The sequence below is a fragment of the Micromesistius poutassou genome (genome assembly GCF_964030765.1).
Source record: "Micromesistius poutassou genome assembly, chromosome: 22".
Classification (NCBI taxonomy): Eukaryota; Metazoa; Chordata; class Actinopteri; order Gadiformes; family Gadidae; genus Micromesistius; species Micromesistius poutassou.
This window is the reverse complement of record NC_140292.1, coordinates 9811336-9838577: the sequence shown is the minus strand read 5'-3', so window position 1 is coordinate 9838577 and position 27242 is coordinate 9811336. Positions and strand designations below refer to the sequence as shown.

The following is a 27242-nucleotide window of genomic DNA, read 5'->3' as shown; positions in this document are numbered from 1 at the left end:
GCAAAAACTGTAATGCATTATGCCATACTGCATTACAGTTTTTTTCAATTGCTTGAACACATTTAGCAAAACTTAGCTCATTGTGTCAAAACGCAACACACAAGCAAATGAGACACAACACTGGGAAATAAACCATTCACATCTATGTCAAATCTATGTCATCATCTATGTCATCTATGACATCTATGTCATTTATGTCTGGCTGATTGGTGTTCAGTTTTGTAAGTAAGTGTTTTCAGGTGTGTATCTAAGTATTTTCAATTACCCAATGTGTTTTGTGTTTTGAATAGATGTGTTTTCCAATGATTATGCTGAGAGTTCATTTTTGAACAAAGTGTTTTATGTATGAAATAGTGTGTAGTGTGCAGGAGCAAGTGTGTTGCACAATTGCAACTAAAGTGCAAAGCAGCGCTTTTGTTTCAGGTATAGTTACATGTGTTTAAGGTATAGTTTCAAAAACTTCAAGTTGTGTTACTTTGGTCTAAGCATGTGTCTATAGTGTTCAAGCAATTGGCAAAAACTAAACAAGCTTCCTGATCGAATATTGTTTGAAACTGAGTATGGTATGCAAATGTCCCTTTACCTAACGTTTTTACAATACGTATACAAATCAAGTATTAAAGGAGCGCTCATTTCATGGCTCATGAATTGAGTTTGGCTAATTGTTTATCCGTCTTCACACTTTTACAAGGTCGTCAGTGTTTACAAGTGTCTCTGTGGTGCGTCAGACAAAGATGTTGCTTATCAGCTCTGGGTCAAGTCCCGCCAAGGGCAGTGGCCGTTGAAGATTAAAGCTCTCCTATTGTATCACCAGGTGTGATGTTGATTAGCCTTTACACAAGCTGCCCTCTAGGGACACCCCACGTGGGCGAGTCCACCCACAGGGTCTAGATCAGCCTCCCAGTTGGTTCAGTCCACTGGGTGGACTGGTAGCTTTATCTCGCAGAGACGATAAACAACAGCCCTCTCTGCTGCGCAACAGGTTTGAATTCACATGACATCATTACATTACAAAAATGACATTTCCATGACGTTTCCATGGAGACCTGGGCCGTCTCCAAAAGAGATAACCCTTATCCCTCTCCCCTGTACTGTATTGATCGGCCTGCGGTGATAAATGACAGAAGTCATATTGTTGGTTTGATTTCATTCTTATGAATGATTACATTCTTATTACATTCTACATTCATTGCTCTTGAAAGGTTTAATGCCATAATTGTTATTGATATGTGTGTGTGTGTGTGTGTGTGTGTGTGTGTGTGTGTGTGTGTGTGTGTGTGTGTGTGTGTGTGTGTGTGTGTGCGTGCGTGCGTGCGTGTGTGTGTGTGTGTGTGCGTGTGCGTGTGCACAGCCAACGTGGCTGGCTGTGTCTTTGTGTCACTTACCTCTAACTTTAAGACAGAAGGTAAAAGTCGGTAAAAGTATGTAAGCCTATGTCTCAAACATTATTGCTTTTGTGTCTCCCTCTTGTAGGCAACCTTGGATATGGTAAGAATATGTAAAAAAAAATACTATTAGTATTATATTATTAAGGTTATTCTTACAGATAAAGAACACTGTCAGCTTATGTGGGTTTAAATATGTACTTCATGAATGTGATTAATAAATGTGGTCTACATTTATTGTATTTAAAACAACAGCAGTTGAAACTACTCAAACCCGTTTATTTCCCCCCTAGTAGGCTCCTCAACACATCAGAAAGGTCTCCAGCTTATTGAGGGGATCCTGAATAACATATAAATGCAATATATAAAGCATTATCGACTGATATATCTAGATGTTATTCAACCCATATAAATCATTGGGAAAACTTGACTAACCCGGAACTCTGGTTACTTTAATGAAACAAAGGCAGAAAAACGATTTACAGCCTTTACGCCAACAGATGGGTGAAGCTATATAAATCAATCGATCGGGGGAGGCTAAATAGCACCACCATGGATGTGTGAGTCCAGAAGCAGAAGCGCTGACAGAATGGTGCGGAGGGTGCTTCAGTACCCCCTGCTGGCTGAGAGTGTCTTAATATTGGAAATAATATTGAAGTTTATAAATAAATAAAAATCGAATTGATATATTTCTGACATAATTGTCTTAAGGCGATTGTGATATAATTATTTTGTATTAAAACAATTATATATAGTATATCAAAGTGATGTACTGTATAGTGTGGACCATAAAGAGTGCAGCACAAACCCTGAGCACAGGGAGTAATGTAATATGCAGTACCAACCACGGTCAAAGGGAGCGCTGTACAGGGTGCAGTACCAACCACGGTCAATGGGAGCGCTGTATAGGGTGCAGTACCAACCACGGTCACTGGGAGCGCTGTAAAGGGTGCAGTACCAACCACGGTCAATGGGAGCGCTGTACAGGGTGCAGTACCAACCACGGTCAATGGGAGCGCTGTATAGGGTGCAGTACCAACCACGGTCACTGGGAGCGCTGTATAGGGTGCAGTACCAACCACGGTCACTGGGAGCGCTGTATAGGGCGCAGTACCAACCGCGGTCACTGGGCTTACTGTATAGCGTGTAGTACCAACCATGACCACGGTAGGCGCTCTCCAACGCTACATGGTGCAGGTAACTTTTCTGCTCCATGGAGAAAAATAAATGTTTAATAACCCTTCATGATTCAGTGGATTAAGGTGAAATATTTGACCATGCTTACACCCCTATGTGGGGTATGTGCATATCAGCCACTGAGATTATCATATCAATTGTGTGAATCGTCATAGTGTTTATACCCACCCATAGATAATTTACATTGAGGGGTTTTATACCTTGACAAAGAGCTTAATACTGGTAAATGTAAGACTTTGAACAGCTTATAAAAAGTTAGATGTAGAGACTAAATTAATATTTCGTTGTGTTTAAAACATATTGTTATAATACATTAGATGAAGTTCCCAGTAGATGGTGCAATTCACTTGCATTCTTGAATTAAAACACAGTTTATTGTATTGAATTTCCTTTGGAGAGTATGGTAGTATACACAGCCCATAGTACTATAATGTACACTACTTTTGATCAACTTTTTTACTTTTTAAGGTTGACCAGGTTTGAAAACAGAAAAGGCACGAGTAACAGTAAGTTACAAAACAATTGAACTCAATTAAAAAAATAAAAAATAAAAATATATAAACTAACTGAGCCAGCAAGAATACAGCAAACTATGTAGATCATTCACATGTTGTCAAAAGTAGCGCAAAGTACAAGCTATTATATAAGGCATCTGAGATATAGTTCAGGGTCAGAGGAACGGGTCTAGTACAGGGGAGACACTGGGTCTATAGTCCAGTGGAGACACTGGGTCTATAGTCCAGAGGAGACACTGGGTCTATAGTCCAGAGGAGACACTGGGTCTATAGTCCAGAGGAGACACTGGGTCTATAGTCCAGAGGAGACACTGGGTCTATAGTCCAGTGGAGACACTGGGTCTAGTCCAGAGGAGACACTGGGTCTATAGTCCAGTGGAGACACTGGGTCTATAGTCCAGTGGAGACACTGGGTCTATAGTCCAGAGGAGACACTGGGTCTAGTCCAGTGGAGACACTGGGTCTATAGTCCAGTGGAGACACTGGGTCTAGTATATATGTAGAGACTAATATCTTGATATACCTATCGTCTGCAGTCGCATTTCGGAAATCATTCATTGTGTGTGCATGCGTGTATGTGTGTGTGCGTGCGTGTGTGTGTGTGCGTGTGTGTATGTCTGTGTGTGTGCGTCACGACAATGTTTAAGTTTGTGCTACCAATTTCTCTGTGGTTTTGTCATATTATCTGAATAGAACATAATATGTAGCCTTATATACATAGCCTTTTATACACATTATATCCAAAGCCTTATCTACAGACGTCTTCACCTGAACACCAGAGCTCTCTGCCCACACATTCCAGAAGGAACAGAGGAGAGCAAATACCTTGTCTGAGTTACACCGTCTAGCCTGATCAGACATGTCCCGGGGTTTCACACTTTAGGACACCGCCCTCCATACAGTTTCTTCTTCTTCTTCCTCCTCCTCCTCCTCCTCCTCCTCCTCCTCCTCCTCCTCCCCCTCTGGGCAGCCACCGGATGAGGCAGTCCGTCTCCTTCCTTAAGGCCCGCTCACCAGCAGCACCCTGGCCCAGTATGACCATGTAAAGACTTGCTCCCTTCCCGTTTGTCACAGATTGCTTAAGTTGCCTCATCAGTCCATCTTAAATCAAACTCGTATGTCAAAGATGCACTATTGTTGTTCAGTCTCTCTTTTGAATTTGCAAAGTCTCTCTCTCTGTCTTTTTTTTGTACGCACGAATTATCATGCATGTCTTTTTGACCACCAATAAATGTTTATGTGAACACACAATCATGTCTTTACCTTGTATTTCGCTAATCGGCCACCAGGGTTCGCTGTCGGCCATCAAGTGAAGCGAAGCGCCGCTGTCCGGCAGTCACCTCCGGTGGTCGTTGGACCAGGACCCCGCAGAGAGCCGCACACCGACCCCCCTGGACCTGCGGGGCAGATGATACCAGCCTCCATGGCCTACCCGCCCTACAGGTAGAGCCCTTTATTTAATAAACATTTGTAGGCCTATAATGGGACCCTTTTCTAAAAAAGCGTTTTTTTTTTCTCAATATTTTGGGAATATCATTTAGCCTACTTAATCTCAAAGTGATTTGAGAAAGTAGGGCTGCTACTGCTACTATAGGCCTTTATTTAAATTTTATATTGACTCATATTTGCTATTATTATTTTGCTACAATCCCATGCCTGCGGCTCCTCGGACCGGGTCGCCTCGTGGGGAGACGAGGGGACGGATTCCGGTACACCGTTCATTGTGAACTCCTTCGCCCACTCCTCCTCCGTCGCATCTTCCCAGTCCACTGCTCAACAACACCACCCACATGGTTACCGCCGTCCCCATGGCAACACGGCGGAGTGGAGAGCCAGTGTCCTCTTCTCCTGCTCCAGCTGGGGAACTTTGACCCCGCCTCAACCTTATCGTGATGCTCGTTCACGCTGGAAGTGCCGGGGGTAGGCCTACATCCAGCTGTAGATTGGGATCGTTTTGAAAAAATAAGGTTTTTTAACTGTTCTGAATGATGATTGGTCACTCAGTCAATTGAAGGCAATAAGAGCACCCAAATGACAGCCAATCAGGAGGCCAGAGGAGAGAAATGATAAGCAACTTCAATTTAAACTTAGTTTCAAACTGTTCACAATTGCACCATTGAAGCAAGGCTGCACGACCCCACTGAATGTTTTTATATGCTAAACTTTAAGGACACCGTTTGAATATTGAACAAGTGTCCTTCGAAATAACAATTATATTTAATTAAAACCACTTTACAGGGATATGTTGCATATCTTTTTAGTTATCCATTTCCTAAAGCCAGTGATAGAATATTAAAATGCCACTGAATGAGTGAAAACCGCCAGTCAAATTGCATGAAAGTGTCTATTAGATATTGCACTTATAAATGTACGGAAACACAGCACTTTGTCATCAGTGTGATGTTCATGCTTACTTTCGCTGGTACCCATAGCCTTCAAGGTTATCAAATTATCCTCTGTTGCTATGGTTTCCTCGTGCACGGGAGATATATGTCACACAATCTGTCCTACTTTAACATGATACAAACATAATGTGCTGCCCTCGAGAGGCAGAGAGACAGAGCACAATATATCAGGGCTCATCAGAAGCACTGAGCATGTGCATTTTGGTTCCATAACAAAAGGGACAATGAAAGGTTCACCTGTAATCATACCTGGAGTTCAATGTACATGCATGCGTATTCCATATGAAGATACTGGACATTTAAATGTTCTTGCCTTAGTTGATGCCCTAAATATTCAGAGCATGATTCGTCATTTAAATACATTCTATCTCACAAAGAGTAACCATATGGGAATGCATGTGAGCGTTTTGGTCATGCTGACCCAGATTAAACCAAAATAAGAAAAGTACTAAAACTATCAACATCAAATGTAACATCAATGGTTGAATACAGTTCAAGGGGATGGAAAGCACAGCGGTTATTATGCTGCAGTGTTGAATCATTTAGCATGAAGGATACTTTGTCACGCAAGTTGATTTGATTTGGTTTGGAATTATGACAATAACATGAGTTGTACTCGCTTTCCAAATCATGAGACTACAAATTCAAGAGTGAGACTAAATTAACACTTTATCAAAAGAAAATCTGACCGACATTAAGACTGGTGTGGTATAAAAACAAAATAAAACAGAAGAGCGAGGATGTATGACAGAGAGAAAGAGAGAGAGAGTGAGAGGTGGGAAGAATGATTCTCAGTCAAGATAAGCGACAGAGAGGCTGTTTGGCCTGGTTTCCCTAGCAGAAGGCGTGTGGACCGTAAATGTTTTAAAAGGAGGAGGGCGACTTGGATAGCAGAGAAGGTTAGGGGTGCAGTGACGGAGAAAGGAGGGGAGAGAGAGGATGGATGAATATTTGGGCCACATTCCTCGTCACACTTGAAACTACTTTGTAGAAGAAAATAGTCTGCGCATCCCATCACAATTTAATGAGGAGTCTGATTCCCTGCGTAGTAGACAAACAAATCACATAAATACGCAGTGCATGCAACACACACATCTCTGCAACCATCGCAGGCAGTAAGGTAACCTACATCGATGCGATCGATGTCACACACATATTACGTGGGTCATTATGTGGATAACATTACATCATTATTATTATCACCATGAGGGCTCAATCCATTCCCCTATTCAATATAGAATGCATTACAGGCCGTTACCCAGCATGCATTGCTTCAGACTGAGCTAACTGGTGCACACACCACAGATGGCCGATATTAATATGTTCCTGTTAAAATATGCAATATGATAACTGAAAACAAATGTTGACATTTGGCACTTATCTAATCCGTGTTAAATTCCTCATATGTGCAAAGACTTCTTTGTTTTTAAACATGCTTGTAGCTAAAGAGGGACAAGGGTACTTTAGGTGTGAGTGTGCAGGTTCTAGCGCTGACGCAGACGTTTTTCCATCGCGCTGTGCACAAACAGTCCCTCGTCCAAGCAATGGGGTGGAAGTAAATGAGTTCTTTTCCCTTAAGTACTGCCTCCGTGCAACGTGGATCCATCTCCTCCGCTGGGGGATTTTCATTTCAAGGGGCGTTGTTAGCGTTAATACAATAGCTCTCATTCTGTTGACATGAATGAGCCGACCAAAAATAGGAACCAAACACAGATCCTAACTAGGCCGTCAACATTGGTCGCTCGGAAGACGCCCCTGAGCAGGTGTGTTCCTCTTAGTGTTGACGTCCCCGTCTGATCCGACCAGACCAACAGCAGATGGACGCTCATGACCCCTGACGCCGTAGGCACATCAACCTGACTCACAGACGCCACCGGTTCCTCTGGTGCACAGATGAGATGGTCAGGCCTGGTAGACAGCCTGGCAGGACGCCGGCTAGGGGGCGGGTGGGGTGGTAATGGACTGTAAGGGTCTGCACACGCACGCAAGCGCATGCACACGCGCAGGCAACACACACACGCACGCACGCACGCATGCACGCACTCACACACACACACACACGCACACACGCACTCACACACACAGGTCGGATTAATTATAGCCAGTCTCTCTGCAGCCTCCTATATAGACTAGTTGTAATGAAAATTGATCCTGGCACCAGGTTCCACAGTGAGCCACCCAGTAGAGAAGGCCAAGATACGAATGGGAATATTCTGCTCTCTACCACTGAGGAAATGGAAGACGGAGAGAAGTATGCAAAGATGTGATACAGCTTAAAAATATGTAATATCCCCAAAAAAGGAAATCTGCATTTAGTCCATTCAAATGTTATTTGCATTAACATTTACACTTTTCTCAAAAAATAATATAAAGCCATCACAAGAAATGAAACACAATTCAAAGAATCATTTGATGATTGATACATAATCGAGATGCATAATTTATACGTATCCAGAAATGGACCCGCCAACTTTTTTTTGCCCAACTGTGGAACTTTTCTGCAAGTCAGTCTCAAGTCCTGCAATGTTTCTCTCAAGCGCTACGACAAACCAACTGCTTTCCCTCATTTGCCTGTGGCTTGTTGCTTGATTAGCAGATCCACATGGTTGACTCAAAATACTGGGCAAGATCTTTGCTTTCTGGACCTTCCAATGTTTGATTCATCTGAAATTCAAGGAGAACTATCAAAGACATACACATTTGTTTTTGTCATTAACATTTATATGAAAATAGAAAGTTGAACCATGAGGCCCATATAATGTAAATGTGCAGACACCTAGATACTTTTGATACTGAAAGTTTTTCATGCATAAATCGTTTCTGAAGAGAGAATGTCATGGAAAAATATAGTAAATACCATGCCCATCTGGGAATCATATAAAATATATTAACTTCATATAGGTGTCAGCATTTTTTTCATATACTTGCTATATTACGGCAGTTTTCATTTTACAGAAACACTTAACAATAGTAGTCATTTAAATTAAGACTAAAGTGTGTTTAGTCTTATACATTGAATCAGCTGCCTTAATCTTATATGATAGCCTACACATTTGTATAATGCGTTGTGCTAAGCTCCATTGGCCAGACAGTCATAGCAGAGAGGGATGTCATGTTTAATGCCACCTCTATTGGACTCGGAGATCGGCCAAACATGGTGGCAGGGTGGGACGGCCAAATGTCCATGTACTTATTACTTATGCTTGCAGCCGGCTATGTAACATACAAAATATAAATGTAATCATATAAAATGAAAGTCAACTTCACAAAGGCTTACATGTGTAGAAATACTTCATGCAATACTGCTGCCGATAGTTGATTAATGATGTAATTCGATTAATATTTTAAGTCAAGGCTTGGAATTTTAAGCCATATGTAAAAAAAATGATAAAAGTAGAGAATCCAGGGCACATATTCAGTCTGCTCTTTCCTGGACTGCATCATACAACACATCTGTTGATCAATTCAAACACCATCTGCTTTTAAAACTATGACGCAGTTCTCGAGCATCAAGTCTGAATACCAGTCCCAAGATGCACCTCAACCTTGTTCTGTTGCCCCTATTGGTGCTGAATGGCTGTTTGGGTTGTTGAATAGATCATGATTACAACACCTATTGACCAGATTCTCTTTCATTTGGCGAGGACCTGGGAACTAGTTAGGAGGGAATTAGCTGTTGTGCCCAAAGGCACTGCGGTAGGACAGACCTCCAAAAAGAGGAGCCTTTGGTACGCAAATGATCCAAACAACCGGTGTCTTCTCACACTAAACCCCCTCCCTGGAGACGTTTGAATACCGTGCGATGCACTTCCGTGTATCCACCTCATAAACGTCTCCATACATCACCGCGGCACTGCTGTGACTTCCAAAACACGGCCCTCCTCTCAAACCCCTCGTCCTTGGGAAAAGTTTTGACAGCCTCGTTCTGTAGGTCAACGAGGAAGCTGCTTTCTTTTCTTAGCACCTCATTAACATTCATTAATTGCTTCCTCCCTCCTGGGTGTCCTCCTGAATCATAACTAGCAGCCACAGAGCCTCCGACGCAGACCCAACCCCTTCATGCTCCAGATAGCCTGGCCCCGCACACAGATATACATCACCTAGAATAGACGCGCACGTTGTTCCCAAACACAGGGAGAGCAGGAAGAACGGGGCAGTAGAGAGCCGGATAAAGAAGTACATTTTATTACCTTTTTTCTGTACATTAAGGGGGTTCAATATCAGCACGGCTGGTAACCATGACTCATATTAACACATAGAAATGGTATAATAAGAAAATAAAAAGGCACAATTTTTTTTCAATCTTAAGTAAAAGGACAACACAAAACAAAAAAGGCTTTCGTAGAACATGAGCAAACAGCAGGAGTAATACTGGAGGGTGAAGCGTGCTGGAGGCAGCTCCACCCCAGGGAGGAGGGGGCCGGAGGAGGGTGTATTGCTCCGTCAGTACGGGTTCACGGGGGCCGGAGAGGACCAGAACCTGTACAGGTTGGTGTCACAGACCAGGCGTCATTGAAATAGGTTGTTTCATTTACTAAAAGGAGAAAGAAAAACAGAAAAAGCAGCATTGGGGAGAGGGCAATGTGATGGGGAGAGAGGGGGGAGAGAGGGCAATGTGATGGGGAGAGAGGGGGCGTCTCAAAGTCCAAGACATCATGCAAGCATCAGGCCACCAGCAGGCATTTCTGTCCCTTTTGAGAAAATACTAAATAACCCAAAAGGGCCAGAGGATGGTGTTCATATTCAGAAACCGTCGACCCATCGTTTGTACATCAAGCAACAAAAGTCATTCAATAAGTGGCAACGAAAACGACAAAAAGAAAAAAGGAATTCAAGAGGTTGCACAGCTGCGTCGCTCAATGACCGTATGAGAATGGGGGGGTCCCCTAGGGAGGGAGGGGGGATTAAGGGTGACAGGGGGGGGGGGGGGGGGGGGTTAAGAGAAAATAGCAAAGGAGGCGGTTGTGGAGCGTCTTTACAGCAGAGCTCCCATCGTGGGCCATTGATCCTCCTCAGCTCGTGGTCACCAGAGAGAACATCATCCTCCACACCGAACGCCAACCGTCCTCCCACACTGGGATCAGTTTACAGCGCCCCCCCCCCCGCCCCCCCCCCTCCCAGCACGCCCCAGTACTCCCACCACGGATGGGATGGGGGGGAAACACAGTAACGCTACCTAGAAAACACACAGGAGGATCGCATGTGCAGGAGAGAAACGTTGCATTTCTCTCAGGGAAGTAAAACAAAAGAAAAACACGAATGATAAAGGCTTTCACTGCTGAGTTCTGCCCCCGCCCCCAATTGACCTGTATCCTCACTTGCTGGGGATGGGGGGGGGGGGGGGGGGGGTGCTAACTGGATCAAAACGCCGTTGGCCCTCCTTGTTAAATGGCCGCCATGTTTTTAAATAGCGGTGCTTAAAGGGGCTGCTGTGAAGCGATGCCTGTAGCGGCGGCTGCTATCGAGCCACGCTGGGGGAAAACACTTCCCGGTACGTACGATCGCTGCAGCATTGTACGGCTAGGTGTCCCGGACAGACACCAATCTGTCCTGCAAATCGTACGGCACCGACGACACAGTGAGATGAAGTCACACGCATTGGAGATTAATGAGGACCGCTTGGCAAACAGGGGTTGTGCACAGGAGGAGGTTGTGGGTACGAGTCCCTGTTCTATGGTTCCTCTCAGTTTCCCAAGCCATAGCACACATTATACAGCCACATATATATTATATACATCTTTTATGTATACAAGGTTCAGTCAGTCAATCTGAACCGCAGACAGGGCCTGGTGATTACATACAACAGTGATGTGATCATTTGAAGTCATAACATTTTGGCAGGCTGGCTAGCCCTTGAAACAAAAGGCCCAGAGTTCGTACAGTAGGGTCCATTCCCTCCCTTGTGCACAACAATAATCACATCCAAAACAAACCAAAAAAAAACAAACCATACATCTGGAAAACAGGCTTTCAGAAAAAAGACGTTTTTCAACTCTTAACAAATCCGTGGAAAATATGAGGACAAAATACTAAATTAAAATCAACTGATTGATTCCATGATGAAATTCAGAGTTAACACCACACTAACACATTCTGCTTAACAAAACACACACACTGAGGATTCTCTAAATGTAAAGGACTCTTTAAGGCAAAACCATAACAGACACTGGTCCAGCCTGGGACCAGGATGCGGTGGTGGGGTACTGGGAGAAGAGGTGGGGGCACTGGGAAGAGGAGGGGAGGGGGCACTGGGAAGAGGTGGGGGGGGGCACTGGGAAGAGGAAGAGGAGGGGGTCCAGATAGTAGTCCAGAGCTGTAAACAGTCAGAAGCCTCGCAGGTTGCAGGCGTGACAATAGAGGGGGTGCTCTCAGTGTGTAGCCCTAAGCAGGCAAGCGCGTAGTCGTAGGACACTGTGGGGCGGGGCTTGGGGGGGAGGGTTAGACAGCCAGCTAGATTGGGGGTGTTTCACGCGCGGTGCTGTTGGCTCAGTCACTCTCGTCTGGATTCTGGGGGTCCATTATTTTGACGTGGGTGAAGGGAAACAAGCCCCGCCTCCCGTTCACCTCACCCTCCCATTGGCCGCTGATGTTCATCCGCATCACCTTGACGATGTCCCCCACCTGTGGAGGAACACAAACGCCACATTCAGGAACTAACACTACTTGAATAAAGACAAAAATAAAACACAATAAAGAAAGGCACAGCTAAACCCAAGCACAGGGCTATTTCTAGGAGAGAGAAGGGCTATCAAGGGACTTGCTCTCCTTCGAGACCAAGGAGGTGCATGGCCCAAATCCGGCCTTTTGGAAGAGATGCCTGATTTACAAATTACAAAATTGTGACAACCAGTCCTGGTTTCTAGAAACCAGGACAGAATGTGAAAACGAGAATAAGCAAAAGTGTTTTCTATGTGTGTGTGTCTAGTTACGTTCCGCCGAGTCGCACACTCACGCCTGATGTTCAGCTACAAACCAAACTGCTTTGGGACTTTGCTTAATGCCATTGAAATGTCACCATCCAGATAGTGACCACACGTCTCCAAACGAAAACGTGGAAAGCCCCGTCTGAAAGCGACGATTATCTGTGATTATGGTAATCCTTGGGCTTGTAGACGACTTTCAATCGCGAACATCTTATCTAGAGTAGCCAGAGAAGCTGAACGAGGTGATAAGCAACTTCTACAAACTTGAAAAATCAAAGATGAAAAATCATGCATACGCTTTAAGAAGCTGCACATCACAGCCATGACCCATAAGCCACATAAGACCCATGATGTTTAGGAGCACAGGTCTAGGATCCCTAAATCTATACTATGGAGATCGTGGATTGAACCAAGTACTTCTGGTGACTAGGGTGTGTCAACTCCCTCCGGCATCTTCTTCCTGGCCCCCCCAAAAGACCAGCGAGAAGCCTCACGCTGAGCCCCTGCAGAGCGGGTGTGTGCTCCAGACCGGGCCCTTAGCAGGTGAAGGTGGAAACGTGACGTTTGGGTTGCTAGTGCCACGAAACCTCTGCCCTGGTGGCTCCTGTCCAGCGGCTTCAGGAAGTTATTTTACCATTAGTCATTGGATCAACTCAACACCAAGAGGATTGTGACCAAGAGATGCTGCTGTCCCTGCCTGCCGTGAGAACATGTCAGAAACAGTATGCGTTGGAAGTGAGTAATGGCCCGCGTTGGGCCATCAAAGCCAACATGGGTATTCTGTGGAAATCCATGGGGAATTCCATACTTGTGTTGGCGCGTCGATAATTAACAGTTTGACATCTTCTACAAAATGTGATCCTAAATGAGTACACATTTGGTTATTGCAGTCCTTTTATCTAATAAAAGGAAACAAAAAGCTAGTGGCTACTGAATATCCATAACAAAAGTGTGCTAAATGACAGAAAGATAAATAGATACACTTTTGACACACTGAGTACTACACTGTGTCCTGTCCCTCACAACCATAAAACCTCATGGGTCATCTGAGCAACATATGCTGCACACTGTGGTGGATCCGGTCTAGGTTAGCGCCTGCATGCATCTCGACAGGAAACGCACCACGGATGTTTCTAGTATCTACACATCACGTCTCACAGTATCCGCAAACCTAGTCACCTGGGACTCTTCGAGTTACCCAATACCGAGAACCAGTGAAATCTGCATCCAAAGCATTTCCCCCCCCCCCAACCATCGGCGCATCTGCAGCATCCATCTGTCTGTCCACCACCAGTTCAGCCTTGAGTCAGCAAAGGACGGTAATCCCAGGCCTTAAAGCCAGACCTGCTGCCCCTGAATGTGTTCACACCAAACAACCATTTAGACTCAACACGTACCAACGACATGACCCAATGCAGACCCATTTCCATCACCCAGTGAACACTTCTGATCTTAATAGAGCATCGCTCGATGGAAATCTCATTACTAGCACACTTCTTAAAGACTTCTTGGTTTAGGTTTCCCATTTAGATGATGCAGACGATATGATGCGATGATAAAACTCACATTTGACCCAAACGCTGAACACATTTTGGTTTAGATGGCAGTTAACTAATGTATAAACTCTACTGTAAAATTATTATATCCTTTCGGTCATCATCTTTCTTTTTCCAATCTGTGAAATAATATTGTCTTTCTTCCTAGCACTGCAAAATGTATGCAATTAATTGATGAGGCATATATTGGTTTTAAATAGCTTGAAATCACCCATTAGCACAATGTACTGAAACTGTGTCAATAAGTGTGCTTTAATACAAACTTGAAGGATCAAGTTCCATTTTTAAGTCAACTTATAAAGGACTTATTGAAAGGGCTGCACATTGTAGTTTCTCTTTGCTGCTCGTAATAGATTCAAACAGAGAGGAAGTGAAAGTAAACTTGCAAAACTCATGGCTACTGAAAAACAACGGCAATGGCAAATGCGTTTTGCCAGGTACAGACATGAACGTGAAGGTGTTTGTTTATTGTGTAGCTTTATGGAGTTCCAGGCATGCTTAGGACATGACTTCTTGGAAGATTTCCACCAATGGGACTCCAGGCCAACCCAATTGAGCTTCAAAAGTCACATGACCGGAATCACTGGAGAGTCCCATTTCAGCCCAGTCTGATCCAAATCTGATTTTTTCAGCGTGCAGCGTGATTCAGCGTGATTTAACACTTAAAATATGTCAAAGGCAGTTGTAGTTAATGACACATTCTCCCACAATAGCCATTTCTTTACATAAAGCCAATGTACGCTGGATATGGATGAAGGCCACTGACCAAAGGCTGGTTTTTAATCGCATGTTTTTTTTTTTACTTCCTCTTCGTCAGTGTTTCACAGCTGTTTTAATGAAAAGTACGACAGCCGAACAATAAAGTACCAGGATGGCCTCAGTTCTAAAAAGTTGTTTGAACCATCCTTATCAAGGTTTGTAATTGGTCCAGTTCTGGCAGAACTGGCTTCTGCTGGCTTGTGATGTATAGCAGCCAGGGTAAAGAATATGGGAATGATGATATGAAACGACTGTAGACCAAGACAAACGAGGCAGAAGACGAAATGCAAGGCAAGCCGAAATAAACAAGTATGGATTTCTTGACTGGGAATCGACCTAAAATCTGTAGCAATGGATGGGCAGGGATTATACTAAACTAAACAGCTTATTACCCCTGCTGGCTAAATCAATTTGCCGACAACTGAAAATTGTAATGTGATTTGATTGTCATACCAGTGTCAATAATAACGGCAATAACAGTACCAATTTTGTTATTGTTCTGCATGTTACCCGTAATAGCTAGCTACCTAAATTCTGAGATCTGCCTCCTGATGGGCCTTTACACGGACCAAACAACACATTGATCCAGCCACATCCCAGTCCCACCACCAGGCTGCCAGTGTCCTTTATTGGTGATCTATGGGATGAGTTCACCAAACAGTACACTGCCAAGTCATCGGGCCAAACATTACTCAGCATTTCTTCACTCAGAAATAGCTGACTGCATTTTCCCTTTAGAGAGTCAACACAGGGTGATTAATAGACACTGGATTCCATTCCAAACGGTAGCGGAGCACAACATCGCTGAAGAAAAGGTCCGCTTTGGAGGGAATGTAAATGTAATGGATTGGAGAGTTGGTTATAGTTACATTATACTAAGCCATAGCATAACATACCATATTAGAATCTCATGTGGCTCCAATATAGTTCATCCAACATGGACTTGGTGGATGGTCAGTTTGCAAGTCAAATTCCAATGCAATTTCCCCCTTGTGATTGGAAGAACACTTCGATATATCGATAATGAGGTGACAGATGTCAAAATAGATATCGGTCACATCAATCACTTAGCATATACAGCCCACCATGAGGCCATGCCTGTCCAACCTTAAGATCATACAAGCTCATCATACAGCTCTGGCTCACCAACACCAGAGCTGGTCCTATAACTAAACCTCCAGCCCCTGTGTGAACCCACTCCATCTCTTCAGGTGTGGACATTGCATTCTCTGATTATTTGGCTTGATGGCTGATTATTAAAGCTTTACCTTTAATGTTTCTTAATATAATGTACCTTAATATAATGTCTGTTTCTTAACGTTATTGTAATTGTCATGTTGTGGACCAGCCTGGACGACTACAGATGCAAGCTAGCCTCTTGGCTAACTGACACATTTACAAAAAGGTGTGAACTTAAGTGTAGACTGACGTGTACAGCCACAGGAATCATAAACCAAGTAACAGAAAAGGTGTGCGTACCTCTAGGGCCAGGGCCGTCTTGTCATAGGCACAGGGGACTCTCCTCTGGATGGCCTTGGCCATGACGGGCCCGTTGGCCAGGGACGGCCCCGGGGAGATGAGGGCGGCCGGGGCCCCGGGGGGCAGCGGGGACGGGGTCTGGGGCTGGGCGTAGGCGTGGGCGTGCGAGGGCTCAGGGATGCCGTAGCTGTTGGAGTTGCGGGAGCCGTGCGGCGGCTGGCCGGGGTGCGGGGCCTGGCGGGTGAACTTCTCCACGTAGGGCACGGGGATCATGCCCACGCGGCCCTCCTTGCTCTTGGCGCTCCACCACTGCTCCTCCGGCTTCTCCAGGATGATCAGCAGCTCGCCCTTCTTGAAGGGCAGGTCCTCGGCGTCGTGGCCCAGGAAGTCGTACAGCGCCCGCACGTACTCAAGGTTGTCGTCCGGGGGGCCCATGGGCTGCACCGGGCCGGCCACCGGGCTGGCGTACCTGCAGCGACGCCATCGTTACAGGGGGGAACGCGGGAAGACACGAGGAACACTAGCAACCATAGAATAAAGAGGATCGCTTCAAGCTTTTTTACTACCACCACTGTCACCAGTATTTTTATCAGACGTAATACACCCTCCTAGTGTCAATGGTTGATTTCTTTACTCCTCCAGGATTAGGCTGAAGCCCATCATGGGTTGTGCCATTAAGTATCTGTTATTCGTCTTGAATGCATAGCCGCTTCAGCGCCCTGATCCCTAGGCTCAGGGACAACCAAGTGTCCCTAGGTGGTTCAGATTGTATGCCAAATTGCCAATCATGTAAGAGTCATATTAGGTTAAGTTTTTGAACTATCGAGGGAAGCACCTGACTACAGTCACTACCGTCCCTGTAACCTGATCTAGTAAAGCCTAGTGTGTATTCTCTACATGTGTGTATTAGTATGTATTCGCCACATAAGCAATTATAGTTTATAGCATTCGAAAGTAGTCCTTTTGATTGAATTTAAAACACACAAAAACGTCACATTTGTGTCAACTTGGGAGGAACTCTTGACAGACATTTCAAGAAATAACCGTGAACCAAAACTATTTGCGACATGCAAAACATTGCGGTATAAAAACGTTGTCCACGCCTCCATGGTCTAGTTGTAAACAGAAAGACCGGATAAACAGATATAATTTCCATTACACGTGTATGTATTGGGGAGTACATGAACTCGCTCACTTGTCATATTACAAATCAGTTCGTTTTCATTTTCATACTGGCGCAGGCCCACCACACCTCCCCACAGACCGCCCAGAGCAGTGAGATATGTGGGAGGTGTTGGAGCGTGTTCAGCCCCGGCATGCCAGCTACAATCGAACAAGGCCGTTTGATTAAAGCCTTAATCAGAGCATAATTGCGGGAACTGTGGTAATATCTCAAATGTAGCAATCCAGTTGATCAAAACACGGACGATCCTCATAGAGAAACTCACTGGGTCGTTCATAATGAGATATGTTAGGTACAAGAGATTGAATACCTTAGCCAACACCTGAATGGAGGAGTCACTCACCTCGATGCTGGCTCTATCAACGTGGTGGTGTCCAGGTAGTGGATCTTATAGAACTCCAGCAGGGCGGCGAGGTGCTCGAACTCCTGGTCCCCTATCTTAAACCTCTTGCTCGACAAAGAGTTTATAATATAGTGGGACACTTTGGAATTCTCAGATACTGACAGCACGTAGTCACCCGGGCAGGTCGACGAATCCCTCACCAGGAACATACCATGTCTCTGTCCCTGCAATCTGTTCTGAGCCTCCTGTCGAGACACCGGTCCGAAATACCAGGCGGACCGATCGGACGAGTCGAACCGTGCCGCGGACATGATTCTCTCTACTCGAAAATAAATAAACAAACTAAAATAGAAATGACAAGTAGACCAATAAATTAAAAGCCTCGTGAAGCCGCCGGGCTGGAGGAACAGAGCGATCTACCGGATCTTGAGATCCAGGGCAGGGCGGTCGGCGCCCTGACGTTCTCGAAAGGCTTTCTACCCAGAAGGTGCAGGATCCGGAGACCTCCACCGGACCAGGACCCGACGTTCAGGGTCAGGCTGCGACTAGCAGGCTCCAACTTTGGGACATAATGTGGCTCCCTTGTCTTGAGTCAATGGCGACGGGCGGTGCGAGCGGCCGACACTTGGACCAAAGACGCACATCCAGTGCGGTTCAGAGCAACAAATGATTCAAAACGACGGTTCCCCTTTTCGTTCCTTCTTCCGACAAAGTGAGCAGTTCTGTTAAAACTACTCCTCCGCCGCCCCGGTCACGTCTGAGAGCGGAAAAGGTGAACCTACAGTGGCATCAAACCGGGTCCTCATAACGGCGCCATAATGCGGACGGCCACAGGTCGGACACAGTTAGGTTCGCTGGTCGATCCGAGTGTACAACACGAGTCACGGAAGCGGCTCTCAGAGGTCCCCGTCTTGAGTCGTAACAGACTTTTGGAAGCGGTAGCAGTCAAAAATGGCGGCCTGCAACACGTCTTCACATCAAATGCGTTAATAACAGTGACCCGCCGGCACATGCGTGCGACCTGGGAGGGTTACAAAACGAGCGGGCGGTTCGCGCGCACTACGGTCACCGCTTTGTGTGTAATTCAAGTTCGCGCAGGGCTGTGTTTTATACTTTCCCCGGTTCTCTGCGCAGCAGCCCCCCTCTCGCCAGCCGCTCGAGTGAGACTATGCGAGAGCGAAAAATGGCGACGGGAGGGCAGGTCTGCGCGCTCCCACTCTCTACTCGCACGTCACGGACGGCTCGAGGAGGCTGGCTCGAGCTCCCCGCCTGCCAGGTGACGAGTGTGGACGGAGAGGTCGACGGTGAGAGTGCCTCGTGGTCATCAGTTACACATTGAAGGGTTTATAAAAATATATATTTGAAACCTAGGTAACATGATACAACAATATTGTCGGTGATACTAATAACATCCTGTCATAAGTCATTTATCAACTTGTAGTTAATTAACAAAGCATTAATATACTAGATGATTCAAGTGCTTTATTATTTTGATAATGTTTTTTTTCATAATTAACTCAAGGCTTTAAAGGACTTATGACAGAAAGTTATTATATGGTGTTACCATATCTTCCATTTCAGTCGCATAGTTCCTGGAATCATATCGTCATGAAACTCGGTTTAGGGCCCACTGTTCACACGACTTATGATGAGATGATTCTACTCTCCCGTTATAGTCCAGCAGCACTCGTCAATGAGCCTACTATTGGAGACTAGGTGGGAGAAAGGCCATAAACCCCTTTCTTATGACATATTAACACAATCCTCCTGAATGAATATATTGTGATGAGATGTAAACAGCATATACAAACAAGTCTGTATTCAAAACAAACAAGTCATAAAACATACTATTGTAGCGTATAGTCCAGGTCCTAGACTATACGCTACAAAAGTATATCAGCCCTATACAGCCATACTCATTTATCATCCCAAGTCTAGGATGATAAATGAGTAGGGCTGTATATGGCTGATGAATCTAGCTTCTTCAGGCCTTAAATAACATCTATAACATCAAGTATAATGTAGGAAGTGATCGAGCAACTCGAATTCCAGAGCCCACTGTGACATTTGAGCCATCAACCCAATAAAACAATCAGAAAATCATAATTCATTACATCAGAGAGATCCCTGCCCCTTTTTTCGATACACGCAATATTTTACACGACAGAACACGCAAGCACACACAGCAGTCACAGAGGGTGCTCGGTGGTGGGCTTACTTCTGCTTATGCCATAAAGAGGTAGTTCTCTCTGGTCTACCAAACCAGTCACTGAGGCTCCAGTTTAGCCCCAGTAGACTGCAGCTGGCTGGCAGGACGCTGCCCGCTCCAGCAACACCCGCTGAATGCTAATAGACGCTGAGCCACTGGTTGGAACTGGCTATAGTGCCGGCCAGTTCCCACATCGCCCTACAAAGGCTCTGTGATGCAACTAAGTGGCACGGCCAATGCTGGTGAATTATTCGTCCCAGGCCCTGGCGCCTGACAATGGACGCCGGGCGGCCTTATTGTGTGTGGTTCTGGAGAGCTGTCTCCCCCCATACAATGTAGCCGTACTATAAGGCACGTCAAGCGGGGAAAACCAGGCTTATACTTACTAATAAATGCCAGTTGAGATATTTCTTCTTCATGTTGTATATCTCACGTTTATTCCGAGTAAAACTATGTGACGCAAGAGGAATGTGTGAGGTCCTCCAGAATATGTGCAAAATAGAGTGAGTAATAAGGAAGCTAAAACTCTTCCGTTAATAACAAAGTGGTGTATTGCTATTAACCACAGACTGCAGACATGCCAGACAACTGTTTGTATGCTCGTCTGTATTCACTGTGAAAGCAACTTCCTTCATAGGAACAGCCCCTGGTGGAGGAGAAGGGCATCATTTGCATAAAGTAGTCATCGTTGAGTCAAACTTGCTTATATTCAAACCATGGGACCTCTTCAATTACTGCCTGACCTAGAGTTGATCACTGACCTAGATTTGATTAAAGTTGTTGTTGTCGTTTCAGGTGCTTTTTATGATCTTCATGTATTTTACATGGTTTTACATGGGTATGGCAATGTGTCATTTAAAAATTCACAGTGAATTTGTGGATTAAACATCAAAGCCTGAATGTAGCCAGACTGTTATGGATTTGGTCAGTTTGGGGACACTGCTGTACATCAAGTTAGTTCTCCCACACTAGAGGGTGCTGTTTTTGTATACTATACTAATATCATGAAAGCACATGCACATATACAAATCAAAGTCGTGTTAAAGTTTATTCTACCGAGTCGAAATTTCAAACCATGGAGCAGCATACATGAGAACGCATTTGTGATGCTTTTGTCTGACATCAGCTTCATGCCATAGTTCATTGTGGGTTCCTTGTTAGACATTTGTACTTCGCCTGGTGGGATGGCCCTGAGGGGGCCCTGAGGGGGCCCTGAGGGAGTCCTGAACACATCTGGTGACACCGGCCTTGGCTCACTGCATGGTCCGTTTCAAGCGGCTCCGCTGCGCTGCCTGGGCCCTCCGCTGCCTCTCCAGGATGGTGGAGCTCAGACTCTGGTGCTTCAGTGCCGGGAGGATCACTGTGTCCGACTCCCTGGCCTGAGTGGGCCTGGGGCTGGGGAGAGGGAGGACACACCACACGTGAAAGACCCGGTAAGAGCTCTAAACACAGGGGATTGGAATGGGAGGAATTCACATGCCTTTTGATTGGTCACCCTGTGAAGGCTTCGCTACACGTGACCACATGTCGGATTTGACATGCATAGAACACTAATGCGGAACGTGAGCTAGCTTTAGACAGTCGTGACAGGTTAGTTTTACCTTCCAGGTTGTACAGGTTGTAATTTAATAAAAACGACACATTCCCAAACAAAGATTGATGATTGAAAGCTTGATTAGATAATTGTAAAATATAACTCATACAAAAGCATGTAAAGTTTGTCCACTGACGTTTTCTTTGGGAGCTGTTTATGTGCGAGCGGGGGAAACCTCTCTGTTGCCGAAGTCTTGCTGTAAAGTACAAAAAAAGAATGATAATAATACTGGACTACAAAGTACAAACATGTCTGGCCAATGCATGCCTCTGCCGTGGTAACCATATGATAATGCTCTGTGTCGCCCTACCGGGGCCCGTCTCCAAGGAAAGCCTTGGTCAGGATGTAGTTCTCTGGGCTGATCTTCTTGTGGAACACGATGTCTCTCAGGACGGCTTTTATGCGTATAATCTAGAAAACCACAGACGAATTTCATCATCAAATCTCTAAAGCTAGATTAGAATTGAACATTGTTTTTGTTTCCTGAAAAGTTTTCAACATAGACACAAAATCTTTGCACACCAACAACCTCAAGTGATCGCATCTAAATGCCATTTGGTGAACGCTTTCAAGCCCCTATCCATGGTAGTGGTCACGCCACGCTCTACCAGAGGGAACCCCTAACCCTGGCAGTGTTTGCACGCAGCACGACCAGTGGGAATCAAACCCTGACCCAGGTTGTGTTAACGCCACACTCTGCCAGTGGGAATCAAACCCTGACCCAGGTTGTGTTAACGCCACGCTCTGCCAGTGGGAATCAAACCCTGACCCAGGTTGTGTTAACGCCACGCTCTGCCAGTGGGAATCAAACCCTGACCCAGGTTGTGTTAACGCCAGGCTCTGCCAGTGGGAATCAAACCCTGACCCAGGTTGTGTTAACGCCACGCTCTGCCAGTGGGAATCAAACCCTGACCCAGGTTGTGTTAACGCCACGCTCTGCCAGTGGGAATCAAACCCCCGACCCCGGCAATGTAAATGCCACGATGGTACAGTTTGCGGCGGACCTGGCCCCTTACCTCTTGGGATTGCAGACTGTTGGTGTTGTAGAGCTGTCTGATGATGACCTCACACTCCGGCAGTGTGGGGGCCCTGGGGTGGTGCACCGGGCTGCTATGGATACGCAGCGGCTGGAGGGACGTGATGAGCCCCCCGAGCAGCCCCGGGCCGCGCTCCACTGGCCCCGCTGCCCCCGCTGCCCCCGCTGGCCCCGCTGCCCGGGCTTCAGGACCGGCGGCGCTGCTGGGTTCACAGCGGACGGGGAGGGGGGGGGGGGGGAGTCACAGACTGGGTTAATGTGGGAGCCGGGACATGGCTTACCTCTCGAACCTTTTTGATTTCATACAATGTTATCGTGGGTACGTCCAAGTATGATGATAGGTAGTGATACATTAAGGCTCCAAATGTTAATGTTAGTAGTCTCAACAATTCAAATATAAATAGTTCTGTTCATTTTACATCTCAGGCTATAACTCTACCAATATGGTTTTTATTACCAATAAATGGCTCTTTTGCTATAGACATGATATATTGCCATTAACCAAAATTCTATATATAATTATACATGTTATTATGTATATAACATCAGGGCCTGATTTATACAATTTTGTACTCACTATACAAATTCATACCTCACCAACCAGACATCAGTGTGATCAGATTACATTGATATGTGTGTATGTTAATGTGTACGTTACACATTCAATGTTTTGTTTGTTTAAATTTGATTCACAAATTAGTATCAACGGTTCCTGTTCTCGAAAGGTGGCACACGTCCAAAATGTTCGACCTCCGCGAATGCAGATGTGTGGATAGATAGTGGCTCCCCTACAGCCTTTTGAGCGGTTAGGTTACATTTCACCTTCAAATTCAGCATCAGCTCATTTCCATACAGGTAGTATAACTTCCACGGACTGCATGTTGGCCATTCAAGCGACAGTGGAGAGCCCCCGTGTGGGAGCAGCTGGGTGCGCTGGAGACCCGTACCGTACCTGGGTGTGTGGTGGGGGTCCTGGTAGGGGCAGTGGGCGGCCTGCAGGGGCCGCTCCAGGTAGAGCCCCCGGCTGGTGTCACCTCCCTGAGTAGGGGGCCGGGCCCCCCGCTGACTGGGGTGGGTCGAGGCTGCACCCACAGGAGACAAGATGGGATACATGCTGTCTGTGGTCAGCATGGTACTATTAGAGTCAGATGGCTGCATGTGGTCCAACGAATGGAACTACTGCTGCTGTTGATTATACACTGACATAATAAATAATCTCACACTTTATACATACTGTGTGTGTGTGTGTGTGTGTGTGTGTGTGTGTGTGTGTGTGTGTGTGTGTGTGGCAGGATTGCAACTTACTTTTTCGGCTTAATTTTGGAGGATCCATTATTAGTTTATACTGCAAATCTGAAAACCAAATGAACATCAGGAGGAGTACAAAATGGCAGTCCTGTCCTCCTCCCAGTTATGAGCAAAATAACCCATTGAACCACACTGGCGGCCAGACTGCTGAGATGACGTCGGCAAGAGACACGTTACGGGATTCCTTTTCAACGCGTGTGAGATAACTCTTGGTGGGGGGTCCATCGGGGAGACATGGACATGGTGGCACTGCTCGGTAAAGCGACACCGGAGCAGCGCCGATTACCCCCCACAGAGAGCCATCATTCACCATCCGCTCTCCTCGCCCCGACACAACCTTGGGGTTGCCACGCAACCGCGAGATGTAACAGCCGCGTCTCAGTTTTCAGCGGCTCATCCTCCGGAGTCAATCGGGTCATCACCACCTACTATTATTACTGTTGTTTGAATTAGTACCATTGAATTAATCTAATGAAATGTCACTCCAGACATCCAAAATTGCGCTCTTCTTAAATTGTAACATTCGCACGAATACTTACTACTTAAATACTATTTATCCAAAAGAAAAGAAAAGTTTAAAATCTTGATATTAAACGGATTATTATACATCTACCACACACACACACACACACACACACACACACCTTTATTATCTCGCTTGAGGCCGTCTATCTCAGCGTGCAGCTTGTGCAGAGTCTCCTCGTGCTGCTGCTGCAGGAACGTGATGTTCCTCTGGAGCGACGCGACGCGGGTGTTCGCCACCATGTCCCCGGGGGAGCGGCCCCTGGCCCCGGGGGAGCGGCCCCTCTCTCCGCCTCCCCCGGCCGCCCGCACCGCCTCGGGGTCTGCTCGGGTCAGGGGCTGCAGCAGGGGTTTCGGTGGTCGTGAATTTGAAACGCCAGATTTGTCCAGAAAGCCGACTCGCGTCCAGTGCGGCAGGTTCCTGACCGGCGGGAGGTGGCGGCTCGACATCCGCTGCGCCGAGCGGACGGCGGGACTGGAGCTGATCGATGCTAACGTTAGCCCGCACCTCCCGGCCAGCCTCACTTCAGCTCATGTTTGGCCTTACGGCGACTTGACGAAACAAAGTTACACAACATTATACGTTATAGGAACATACGTCGGGATGTCGGTGAGATCTCTCACCATTACTATTTTTGCGCAATTAAAGTAATTAAGTAAACCACAGGTTTGTCACGATTTAAACCAGTTAGCTTTAGAAGCTGGAGTGTTTCACCTTCAACGGACATGCGCGTTGATCACTGACAACGTTGCCCATGACAACGGATTCAAAGTTAATTAGATGAGTTTTGACATTTGGTCTGAAGTGTTTGAAGGACAACAGAAATACAATCAGCAAGAAGTCCAGTTGCTTAACATTTTATTCATGTTGGACATTTCAAACAGTAATGGTACATCAGAGCCATGAAGATAGTGTCTTAATTTAAATGTCCAGGCGTGGACCGTATGGGGTATTTGCTCAAGGCCAATGCTTCTTTGGAAGTTTTATGGTAATATTATCTCCATGCTTCCCGTGTCATATTTACAATAAGAACAATAACTTAATATACAATATTTACACATGGTACCGAAAAAGTAAGATGAAAACTTTTTTTTATGATCTTGACCAAAGAAACATACAAAATAATCGCAATTAAAGGCAACTATATATATATATATATATATATATATATATATATATATATATGCGCATATTCCTACCACTATTAGATGAGAGTATGACTTCACAGATACAGTAACAATAGGAACAATAAGACATAGTCACAAGTCAGGGGCATTATAACATCTTAAACTCTGTACCTAAAAGTTTAATCTCCAAATTTGCTGATTATGCCTATCCTGTCAATCTGTGTTAATATGATGTGATGTACATTGAATTCATACACAATATAATTGCCATCTGAACAACCTCAACAATATGATAACTATCATGATTGAGACATGACAGTGGTGATTGTAAGTAACCCTGGAAACAAAGTGTCACATGCTTCAGCTTAAAAAGGTCGGAGGTCATTTACAACCTGCTACGTACCCACAATGCACTTCAACGAGATGTGGGTCAATTGAGAAGGAATGTTTGTATATTTAAAAAAAGAAAACGTAATATATAAACGTTGTAAATGTTAGACAGAGGCGAAATTTGTGATTAGTCTTAATAAAAGAAAAAGCAAGTAAACATGCATTAACAAACACACCAACCAACACACTCTTTACATCCTCATTGCTGGCCTTATCTCTCTCTCACACACACACACACACACACAGCTACAAACTGGGTTTCATGTTTTATATGGGTTATACTTGGAGAAAAATAGACTATGTGAGGCTATGACATAGGGAAATCCCCCGGGATGTATAAAAGAAAAGTGCCCCATGTAGCATCATCAAAATCAGGACTAATGTGTATACAGCACTTCTTATGATCTGTGTACACATACACCACACTACCCATCCTCACTGCCCACAACACGGGCATCATGCATACCGGTCACATCATGTCTCTCTGAAAGCAACCAGGAGTGGACCCCTACCTCTGGTCCAACGTTCATATCAACACCTGGGATGTTGGAGAACATCGTGGATCCAGTTCTACATAAAACACACGTGGTGTCTGAACACGTTTCACACGTAAAATCCAACGCACACCGTCTTTGGGCTACCCAATAAAAAACGCCTTTTTCAAAATCTTTCAGTGCTAAACATTTTTGCTTTTCAAATTGTATTCATCCTATTCTAAAACCTCTTTCAAAAGGTTGAAAAGCTTAACACACACACGCACACACACACACACACACACACACACACACACACACACCACCCTTAACCAGGGGCTCAATCTACAAACGCTATTATTGTGAAGCAACCAAATGGAAATCAACAAAATGCAGCCCATTAAGATAGCGATCTACAAAACAAGCTAAAACTGTTCAGCAAATACCACAAAACGTCCGTCCACACACTGCTTCCGCACAGTACAATACTGCGGCTCGTTCAGGCTCAGGCCTTGACCATAAACTCCTTGTGGTTGTAGTCTCTATCGGGCTAAACAAACCTTGACATTCAATAACTGATTATACTCGCCAACCAAAACCAGATCACAATAGGCAAGAGAAATGCAATTCTACTCCACTCATCCAAACTCAACCCACGGGAACCAGAAATGTTGCACATGCTGCAACACGTCCATGAATCCCTGTTAAAGTCACGGTGATTGCCTGCAGGACCAAAACAGTTCAGTTTCTTCCGGCACAGTGATCCATTCCTGGATCCAGGTTCTGTCCGTTGCAGCCAGCCTTCCTCTGCAGAGAGCCTGTACAAAGGCTTTTCGC

General features: G+C 45.4%; 3 protein-coding genes across 3 annotated transcripts in view; all 3 read right to left on the bottom strand.

Moving 5' to 3' along the window:
- Window positions 1–9671: 9671 nt before the first annotated feature.
- Window positions 9672–18923, bottom strand: crkl (v-crk avian sarcoma virus CT10 oncogene homolog-like). Its single transcript, XM_084486493.1, has 3 exons — window positions 17746–18923; window positions 16220–16688; window positions 9672–12123 (listed from the first exon to the last, which is right to left on the bottom strand). The coding sequence occupies exons 1-3, from the start codon at window positions 18054–18056 to the stop codon at window positions 11989–11991; spliced, it is 915 nt and encodes a 304-aa protein (XP_084342619.1). The 5' UTR covers window positions 18057–18923; the 3' UTR covers window positions 9672–11988.
- A 2284-nt stretch (window positions 18924–21207) lies between these two features.
- On the bottom strand, window positions 21208–24864 carry ccdc74b (coiled-coil domain containing 74B; the record flags this gene model as incomplete). Its single annotated transcript, XM_084486523.1, has 7 exons — window positions 21208–21349; window positions 21685–21744; window positions 21859–21959; window positions 22565–22784; window positions 23537–23702; window positions 23890–23937; window positions 24537–24864. The coding sequence occupies 7 exons, from the start codon at window positions 24862–24864 to the stop codon at window positions 21208–21210; spliced, it is 1065 nt and encodes a 354-aa protein (XP_084342649.1).
- Window positions 24865–25599: 735 nt separating this feature from the next.
- The window catches only part of ulk1b (unc-51 like autophagy activating kinase 1), a 25535-nt gene continuing 23892 nt past the window's right edge, over window positions 25600–27242 (bottom strand). Inside the window, exon 27 of the mRNA XM_084486066.1 lies at window positions 25600–27242. This exon is cut by the window's right edge and continues 746 nt beyond it. The gene's annotated coding sequence lies outside the window, so the exon portion shown is untranslated.